General features: G+C 45.2%; 1 protein-coding gene across 1 annotated transcript in view; it reads right to left on the reverse strand.

Moving 5' to 3' along the window:
• Window positions 1-2,669: 2,669 nt before the first annotated feature.
• LOC308296777 (golgin subfamily A member 7B-like) overlaps window positions 2,670-10,784 on the reverse strand; it is a gene marked incomplete at both ends in the record, with an annotated part of 47,180 nt that continues 39,065 nt past the window's right edge. The window contains 2 exons of the mRNA XM_080740103.1: window positions 2,670-2,762; window positions 5,867-5,968. Of these exons, the coding sequence (XP_080596229.1) occupies window positions 2,670-2,762; window positions 5,867-5,968 (195 nt within the window). The remainder of the gene's footprint in view (window positions 2,763-5,866; window positions 5,969-10,784) is intronic.

Genomic DNA, 10,784 nt, shown 5'->3' on the forward strand with positions numbered 1-10,784 from the left:
CATTTAGGCCTAGGATTATTGACTGCTTTAACCAGTGAAAAATAGCAGATATACAAGCTCACAGCGCGAAGAGATGAATGCGAGACGTAGGTAGTCATGTGCACTGTACGCAGTTTTTAAACTGTACACTGTTACACTGTATGGTTTTTGTTGTTTTTGGGTTGTCTTGGGTGACTTCTTGTTGTCTTGTTGTTGTGGGTTGATGTTTTTGTGTGTAATAAGGCTGAGAGTGCTCCTGGCACAAGCATTTCATTGTATGTCTGTACCTGTATGGATATGCATGTGACTAATAAACCTGAACCTGAACCTGAGTAGCACGGCTTGGGTGCAGCAAGTCATGTGGCAAGTACTGGGAGCTGATGGTGCTGATGGTGTTAATGGGAGCTGATGGTGCTGTAGGTCAGGGGTTTTCAAAGTGGGTAACGGGGCACCCTGGGGTGCCGCGCCGGAAGTCCAGGGGTGCCGCGAAATATATTTGATAATATTTGGAATTTATTTGGACAGTTCTAACCAAAATGGCTTTTATCTCAACGTTTTCCTCGCAACATGATCACTAAAATATCGTCACTGTCAGGCTGAAACCTCGTATCTCCAAGTTTCAAATGTGTACGTCTTTTGGTAAAGCAAAGCCCTGCTTCATCATACAAGACTGTCGCACAAAACTAGTGAAAACAGCCGATCTACAAGCACACAACGAGGCATTGTGTGCCTGTAGATCTGCTGTTTTCACTAGTTTAGTACATTTTATAGATGATAAATACAAAACGAACGGTTTTGGACACCGACAACGACGATATGCTATAAATATAAGGTGCGGAGCCTGTCCAATCCACTGTAAACACGGAGACCGTGTGACTCATGATGGAAACATTAAGACGCTGAGATGGAGGAATGGAGGATGAATGAATAATAATAATAATAGGTGTGAAGGGAAAGAAATGGGAAAGGGAATAAGTTAGGATGAATATTATAGCATATGGAGGGAGAGTGACAGCCACTCGTACACGCCCTGGCTGGGCGCTGCACTGTATGTGTGGCTGCTAGCCGAGAAATGTATATATCGTCACTGTCCGGCAGAAACCTCGGATCTCCAAGTTTAAAATGTGTTATGTTCTTTCGTAAATTAAAGCCCTATACTTCATCATACCAAAGTGTCACACAAAAGTAGTGAAAATAGCCGATCTACAAGCACACAACGCCTCGCATTGCGAGGCGTTGTGTGCCTGTAGATTGGCTATTTTCACTACTTTAACTCGTTTTTAAAATAATAAAAAAAGGAACAGTTTTGGACATACAAGGTTTCCACCCGGCAGTGCGATATGTTCTCTTGTGCTTGCGTTGCTCCACTTTGCGTGCGCAAGAATGTGTGTATGCACGTGTGTGTCTGTGTGTGTGCGTGTGCGTGTGCGTGTGTGCGCGTGTCAGCTCCTTGCCAATAGGCTCTATGTCCGGCAGCTACGAATATTGTAAAGACATTGGGCCTCCTCCTTACTTTCTACAGGTCTTAGCAAGGAGGCTGATGAAGCAGCCGTTTCTGCCGTTATCACCCCATCCTATGGGTTCTTCTTATCACTTGTTATCAGCCCACAGTAATGGGCCAGGATGGCCATGCTCTGCCCACTGAGATGGCAGAGTGGCAGACGCATTTTGACTGGAATATTTATCTGCCCTCCACGGGAGACGAACCCGGACCGTATTGATCGAACCCGGACCGTACTGATCGCAGCCACATTACTCAACTCACTGAGCGACCCAGCGGCTGACCACACCCCCTTTTTATTGTGTTTTTATCTTTGACAACATGTGACTTATGCCTAAACCTAACCCTAACCTCAGTAAAACTATTTCTTAAACCAACCCAAACCCTAACCTCAGTAAAACTATGCCTAAACCTAACCCAAACCCTAACCTCAGTAAAACTATGCCTAAACCTAAACCTAACCCTAACCTCAGTAAAACTGTGCATAAACCTAACCAAAACCCCAACCCTAATTTCTGTTGTGTATCCAGTAGCGTGAGCTGTTACGTCGGTTTGCTAGAAAACATTACCTATTGGGTTTGAATCCTACTGAAGCCCTTCTTTGTCTATGGGCTGACGACTATGGGCTGATGACAGCATTCTGAGCATTCTGAGTGGGCAGGCAGCAGAGCATGGCTCTTCTGGCCCCATTACTATGTGCTGATAATACGTGATAACCAGCCATTATATACCATGATAACATCCGAAACAGGGTGCATTAAGGCTCTGTTCCATTCTGGTCACACAGAGTCAGGGTGCTGATAGTGTATGATGGTCACACTATCCCCCGTACGGGTCCATTTGGTTCCATTTGTACACTCTCAGAGTTATGGTGGTCCAAATGGAACAATGGAGCCTTCATTAGAATCATCGGTAACACCTGTGAAGGAAGTAAGTGAGGGTCCCGGTTTCTTGCCAACATGGCTGCTGTGCATAGAGCCTATAGGATGTCATGTGGATCCCAGCAGGGTCAGAGAGTTGTTAGACGCTCTGATCTTTAGAACCTGGTGCTCTCATGTTTCAGCATGCGGATGTCGGGGGGTCCCGTCCCCCCGGCGCCCGCGCTGCCCCTGTGGTGGCTCTGGGGCTGTGGATGGGGGTGGTGGTGGTGGTGGTGGTGGTACCCGTAGCCCTGGCGCTGCCCCTCCAGTCACCGGGCGCTGCTGCTGCCCGCTGACGACACACTGCTGCTGCTGGAGGTGGTGGTGCCCGAGCCCCGGTCCTCGAACACGCTGATCTCTATCTGAGAGAGAGACTGAGTCAAGGATTAACACTGATCTCTATCTGAGAGAGAGAGACTGAGTCAAGGATTAACACTGATCTCTATCTGAGAGAGAGCACCGAGTCAAGGATTAACACTGATCTCTATCTGAGAGAGAGCACTGAGTCAAGGATTAACACTGATCTCTATCTGAGACAGAGACTGAGTCAAGGATTAACACTGATCTCTATCTGAGAGAGAGACTGAGTCAAGGATTAACACTGATCTCTATCGGAGAGAGAGACTGAGTCAAGGATTAACACTGATCTCTATCTGAGAGAGAGAGACTGAGTCAAGGATTAACACTGATCTCTATCGGAGAGAGAGCACCGAGTCAAGGATTAACACTGATCTCTATCTGAGAGAGAGACTGAGTCAAGGATTAACACTGATCTCTATCTGAGAGAGAGACTGAGTCAAGGATTAACACTGATCTCTATCTGAGAGAGAGCACCGAGTCAAGGATTAACACTGATCTCTATGTCAGGGGTTTTCAAAGTGGGTGACGGGGCACCCTGGGGTGCCGTGACGGCACTCCAGGGGTGCCGCGAGATAATTTGATAATATTTGGAATTTATTTTGACACTTAAATATTTAGTGTCATTTTAAACTTGAAGTACAAAGTTATTTTCAGTCAGTTCTAACCAAAATGGCTATTATCTCAACGTTTTCCTCGCAACATAATCACTAAAATGTCGTCACTGTCGGGCAGAAACCTCGTATCTCCAAGTTTCAAATGTTTACGTATTTTGGTAAAGCAAAGCCCTGCTTCATCATACAAGACCGTCGCACACAACTAGTGAAAACAGCCGATCTACAAGCACACAACGCCTCGCGATGCGAGGCGTTGTGTGCTTGTAGATCTGCTGTTTTCACTAGTTTAGGTGATAAATACAAAACGAACGGTTTTGGACATACAAGGTTTCCACCCGACAACGACAATAGGCCATTAGGAAAAAATGTAAAATAAAATGTCGGCCTTTGTTCCATTTAGGGGGCTGGGCGGCCAACAAAGTAAATCGTCACTGTCGGGCAGAAACCTCGTATCTCCAAGTTTCAAATTTGAAATGTTTTTTTCGCAAAGCAAAGCCCTGCTTCATCATACAAGGCCGTTGCACAAAAGTAGTGAAAACACACAACGCCTCGCGGTGTGAGGCGTTGTGTGCTTGTAGATCGTCTGTTTTCACTAGTTTAAATCATTTTTTAAATGATAAATACAAAACAAACGGTTTTGGACATACAAGGTTTCCACCCGACAACGACAAAATATAACTCATGTAATTGGCCCACTGGCTTGTCACTTGTCATGATCTGAAATGGCAAATCTTTGAGTAGCAGCAGCGCAGCGCTATAGAGAGAGATCTCTCTCTATAGCGCGCAACGAGGGCCTCTACAACTCTTTTTCCTGGGCTGAATCAGGGGCCCAGCACGTCCCTGTAGCCAGTGGTCGAGGCAGTAACCCAGGTCTCCTGTTCTGGGATCAGCCAGATGTCTTCTCCTCCACCGGCCTGAGAGGAGGAAATCCCCCCTGGCCGCATGGGGCTCTGCTGTAGGCTATTATTCCAAACGTAGGAGACGCTGTTTGAAGGAGCGCTCACTTTATGGTTCGATGTCACAGTTATGGTTCGATGTCACAGTTATTGTCCACGACATTGCAAGCGGCGCGAAGGCCAGCGGCCAGAGTTACGAAGCCGTGGTGAATGCAATCGTTATATTTACGGCCTGGGCAAGCCCACGATAAACGCCCGCGCAGTCCAAGTGACCACAGCCGAGCGCTCCAGACCTCCGCTCCAGCCAATCACAAGCAGCGCCTTCTAATTTATGCAAACCCGGCTCCTACAGTAGGAATACTCGCCTGCTGTAGTGTGTCTGTCCCCACATACTGTACAGTACAGCACAGTGGTAGAAAACATACTCAAATGTAAAAGTCTGTTATTCAGAATTAGTAGTAAAAAGTAAACTGAATGTACCGTTTCACATCGTACACATTTTCAAAATCCTTTGAAAATAGCAGATCTACAAGCTCACAACGCGTCGCATCGCAACGCGCTGTGACCTTAAATAATGTTTAATGGTGTTTTTGTAATAATAATATACGGTAATTCTACAATGTAACAACTAGTAACTAAAGTTTTCAAATAATTGCAGTGAAGTAAAAGTATAATATTTGTCTCGTAGTGGAGTATAAATATCAAAAAAGTAAAGTAAATTTAAAGTATCTCAAAATTGGACAGTACTTCAGTACATGTAGCCTGCCTACATGACTGTAACATTTGCTCCTCCAAGTGAGCTAGCTCTCTCTTGGCGTTGCTTGTTACCTGCCAAGCTGGAGAGCCAGGGTTCAATTCCAGCTTGTTGCGTGAAAACATCACAATACTGTATGCTTGTTCTGAGGTTAACTCAAGTTATAGTGGTCATGAATGATCTAACAAGCTGCCATTTTGGATTTGGGAGCCCGGTCTCTATACTGTCAGACAGAGGACATATTGTGCGAGTGTATTGACTAATAAGCGTAGGTAATATGTTGGCCCTGTGTGGGTGCGTGCTTATGTGCGTGCGTGCGTGCACGTGTGTGTGTATGTATGTGTGTGTGTGTGTGTGTTGGAACCTGTTTCATATCCTGAAGCCAGGCCTGTGTGATGGTCTATTGGACACATTCTCTCTCTCTCCTTCTTCCTGAACAGACGCGTGCACGTGTGCATGCAAGCACGCACACCGGCACATGCACACATGCACACATGCACACAGACACAAAACTGGGCCGTTCTAAACACATAAAAACTAAAATGGCATAAAGAACATACATCATACTGTAGCTCTACACAGGTTGCAACTTCAAGATTTGTACAAATACGATACGTCCAAGGTATGTTTTTTTTCCGTTATAGTTATTCTATATATAGTGACTCATAGTAGGAATAGACTACGTGACAACCAGGAATAGTCTGGTGACCAAGGATACCACCCTCATGCCCCTCTCAACAGGGTCGGTGAGCAGCAGACCTCTGGGTGCATAGATCTTCTATCCTATCCTTTCCTATCCTATCCTATCCTATCCTATGTTAAACAGCAGTAGTAAAGGATACCACCCTCATGCCTCTCTCCACAGGGTCGGTGAGCAGCAGACCTCTGGGTGCATAGATCTTCTCGTTCTGCTCCTGGATGTATCCTGAGATCTTCTTCAGAACCTGGGAGGTGAACACAGTGACATGGAGGTGAGCACAGTGACATGGACAAACCGCTTTGTTAAAGGACATCAATCTTGCAGTTTTGATCAACCTTTATGGCAGTGTTGATTTCGTCAACTAAAACTATTACAAAAGATGTACCTTTTTTTCACTGAAGAAAACGAAATACAAACTTTGTATCTCCATTCTCCATATTTAATCTTTTTAACTACAATTGGAACACTGGGCAGAAACCTCTTGTCTCCATAGTCTACCTTAGTAGACTATGGAGTGTATTAGTTTATTTTCCTAAATGAATTCCCTACTTGATCATACAAAACAGCATTGGGCAGCAGTGGCTCAAGGGCAGAGAAACTGTCATTAGAACACATAGGGTACGCGAAGGGTTCCCAGTTCCATCCCGGGCTCCCCCAGATCGAGTTAGTGTGGAAGAGTCCTTGAGCAAGACTCTGAACCCCTAGTTGCTCCTGATGAGCAGGTTGGTGCCTTGCATGGTTTCCTCCACTATCGGTGTGTGAATGTGTGTGTGAATGGGTGAATGTAATGAATGTGTGTGAATGGGTGAATGTAATGAATGTGTGTGTGAATGGGTGAATGTAATGAGTATGTGTGTGTGTGTGTGTGAATGGGTGAATGTAATGAATGTGTTTGTGAATGGGTGAATGTAATGAGTGTGTGTGTGAATGGGTGAATGTAATGAATGTGTTTGTGAATGGGTGAATGTAATGCATGTGTGAATGTAATGAATGGGTGAATGTAATGCACAATCTATGTAAAGCGCCTTGGATGAAGGCACTATATAAATGCACCATTTCCCACTTACAGCATCACACAAAATGATCAAAGGTAGCAGATCTGCAAGTTTTGAGCTCGTCGATCTGCTATACCTTTTGAATTTTTCAGTCCTGAAAGTTAACAGTTTTGGATATATGAGGTTTGCACCGGACGGAGATACGATTCTACATCTTTTAGAAAGCACACTCTGTGCTGCGTGCCACGAGCCAGTGTCCAACGCTAAGAGGTAAAACCAGGACATGGACTCCAGCGAGCTTATTAACCCGCTCCAGTGGCGTCCCGGGGTGGAAGAAATGAAAGATGGAAGAACTGACTGCTTGTGCCCGGGCCTCGTCTGTGCATAGTTAGCATAACGACACCCGATACCGGATCTCTCTCTCTCTCTCTCTCTCTCCCGGTCGGTCAATGCTTGTCTTTATTTTTTCGCTGAACAATCTAATCTAGAAATGCGAGGGGTAATTCCATTACGGAGCGGCGCTTATTGCTTGCTTTCGCTCGCAGGTTCCAAGACGCTCGAGCAAGGCCTCCGTGAATTAAAACAACTGAAACTGACGACTTTGAGCTTTTTCCCGCAGTCTTGACGGTTCCATTTGGAAGACCCGTAGCCTTCTTAATTCCCAACATGTCTCTTTCTCTCTCTCTCTCTCTCTCTCTCTCTCTCTCTCTCTCTCTCTCTCTCTCTCTCTCTCTCTCCTGGGCTAGCTGCCGTTGCTCGGTGCAACTGTCAGGGCACATTTTGGAAAACGCATGGAGAACGCGTGAGGGACAGTTTATTTAGATTGCACCGACACTGTGCTTTTCAACTCTCACATTTTGCAAGTGAGCGTTGCATCAGCTGTGCTGCCGCGGCTGCACAGCGGCAGCGGAGTGAAGCTGACTGCTAAATTAGCTCCATCCATCCGTCAGCGCACACACGCACACATCATGCACGTATACCCTGCCGATGTGCAACGGCAAGCACGCACACATCCACACACCTAAACACAGGCAGGCAGGCACGCACGCATGCACACACACGTATACACACACACACACACAAACAAACACACTCACACAAGCAAACACAGACACACGTAATTACCACCAAACACATAAAGTTTGTTTCAGACCCAGATTACAAAGCGATGAAAATAACAGAATGCAGCCTTGCGGCCTCAACCCGCCTTGATCCGGTCTTAGGTTGACTGCCGATAGCGATGCAGAAGCTGCTGCTGCCTTGATGGCCGCTCATGCTGAACAGCATCTGTTAGCTCCTGTCAGGGACGTGCTGGCCATTGGGAAAAACTCCCGAACGGCCGGTTCATTCCCGGCCGGTCCAGTCCAGGCCGGCCATTAGGAAAAACATTAAAAATAAAATTTGGCCTTTGTTCCATTTTGGGGTCTGGGCGGCCAACAAAGTAAATCGTCACTGTCGGGCAGAAACCTCGTACCTGCAAGTTTCAAATTTGTAGATTTTTTCATAAAGCAAAGCCCTACTTCATCATACAAGGCCGTCGGACAAAAGTAGTGAAAACAGCAGATCTACCGCGAGGCGGTGTGTGCTTGTAGATCGGCTGTTTTCACTAGTTTAAATCATTTTTGAAATGATGAATACAAAACAAACGGTTTTGGACATACAAGGTTTCCACTCGAAATATAACTCATGTACAGTAATTGGCCCACTGGCTTGTCACTTGTCATGATCTGAAATGGCAAATCTTTGAGTAGCAGCAGCGCTATAAAGAGAGATCTCTCTCTATAGCACGCAATGAGGGCCTCTACAACTCTTTTTCCCAGGCTGAATCAGGGGCCCAGCATGTCCCTGGCTCCTGTGTGAAGCAGAGCAGCATCACCAGCGCAGCTTATTCAGAGCGGGCCGGGGCCAGGCCGGGCCGGGTAGGGCCGGGCCATGCATCTGTGGGTGCCAACAATGCAGATGTGCCATGCCTCTGCAGGACTCTGTCTGTCCATGTCCGTCAGGCGCACCACGCTCGGTGAAGCCTGGCGTACACTGATAATCAGGGGACATCTTAAAAAGTCCAGGAATAAATTCCTTACCAAAAAGTTTCTTCACCAATGTGTTTGTAAAGGTGTCTAGTAACATATCCCACAAAGACTGAAATTCAGTTTCCCTAGGAGAATCCATTACAGCTGATGAAAAGTTGGAGTCCCATTAAATTAACTATACAGGATAAAACACACCAAAATAAATAAGCTTTAAGTAGCATGTAAGGGGTCAAACCAGGGGTATTTCATGATTCTGAATCCATTGCAAGCATTTGTTTTGCACAAAAAACATTCCTTGGGGTAAAGGCGGCTCATACGAAACTGTGAAAAGTGATGACTCATCACTAAACCATATTTGTGTGGGTCCGTTTCTAGCCCAAGGAATGTCTTTCGTGCAAAACAAATGCTTGTAATGGATTCAGAATCACGAGAAACCCCTAGTTTGACTCCTCACATGCTACTTAAAGCTTATTTATTTTCGTATGTTTTATGCTGTATAGGTAATTTAATGGGACTCCAACTTTCATCAGCTGTCAATGATTCTCCTAGGGAAACTGAATTTCAGTCTTTGTGAGATGTGTTACTTGACACCTTTACCAACACATTGGTGAAGAAACTTTTTGGTAAGGAATTTATTCCAGGATATGACACTATTTCTGAAGAGGGGGGGGGGGGGACTAACAAAGTACATTTACTCAACTTTACTTAGTGTGGTTGTCTACAGGGATCAGGGGTTAAAGTTCTCAGTCCTGGGGACGGATTTCAGTCCTGAGGATTCCATAGGGGCCGTTTCTGAGATCAGTGAAGATCAGCAAAAAAATGTAAATAAATAAAATAAGGGCTCCCCTTCAATATCCGTGTGTAGCAATAGCCACGGTGTGAATGACAAACGCTAGTCAAGTGATCTAGAATACAACAGAACTTCAGGAGATACTTCTATAAAATGAAGCATGGATTGGCACACACACATTCAGTGAAGGCAGTTCAAAACAAATATTGGTGTGCTCTGTGCGTGCCATGTTTCAAAAATCACATATTTTGGGACATGGTCTGAAAATACATTTCAGTCTTGTTTTTTTGTTTGTTTTGTTTGAGGGCTGTATCAGTGTAGTTCTTGTCCAGCTTTGGGTTAGCCTACAGCTCAGTTACTTGGAGATATCAAACATATAATTTTGCGAATGTCTGTCTGTCTGTCTGTCTGAGTGAGTGTCTGTCTGTCTGTCTGTCTGTCTGTCTGTCTGTCTGTCTGTCTGTCTGTCTGTCTGTCTGTCTGTCTGTCACAGCGTTTCTCCTCAGTGGCTGGAGCAATTGATCTGAAATCGCATCACCATTAGCATATGAACACACCTGACATAACTGTGAAGCCCGTTTGTCACTTTCACAAATCATATGCTGTATATTAGCATTTTTATGGTGTATCTATATCTATTCTGCATCTAGCATGAGGCATATCTATTCTGCATCTAGCATGAGGCAACATGTTTAACCAGCTGTGTGTGTGTGTGTGTGTGTGTGTGTGTGTGTGTGTGTGTGTGTGTGTGTGTGTGTGTGTGTGTGTGTGTGTGTGTGTGTGTGTGTGTGTGTGCGTGCAGGCGGGTGGGCGGTTGTCTGGCCCTGTTACAGATGTTGTCCAAAAATCATGCAGATCGGTACATCTCTATAGCCATTAAACGAAACGGGTATTTCTTACATTGATGCTCCTACATATTATCATGCAAGCACCAGTTAAAGTTACTTTCCATCCCTCATATACTGTGTGCACAGTGCACACCCCATAACCCACACACTGCACACCATTTCGGAGCTCATATCTTTGAACGGGTAAGGGCTAGTAAAGTATATTTAACTAAAGGAATAGTATCTCTACTTGTGCTATAGAGGTTATGCAGATGCATAAAGTGAATGGCAAATCGAGTGGCAAAGTGAGTTTAACATTGTTTAATGTAGTTTAACGTTGTTTAATGCAATCAGATAGGACTTTTCTGTTTGGATGTATGGGCTCTCAAGCAGTGGTTAATGTCAGTTTGAGCACATT

Source organism: Nannobrachium achirus (assembly GCF_963921795.1).
Source record: "Nannobrachium achirus genome assembly, chromosome: 13".
Classification (NCBI taxonomy): Eukaryota; Metazoa; Chordata; class Actinopteri; order Myctophiformes; family Myctophidae; genus Nannobrachium; species Nannobrachium achirus.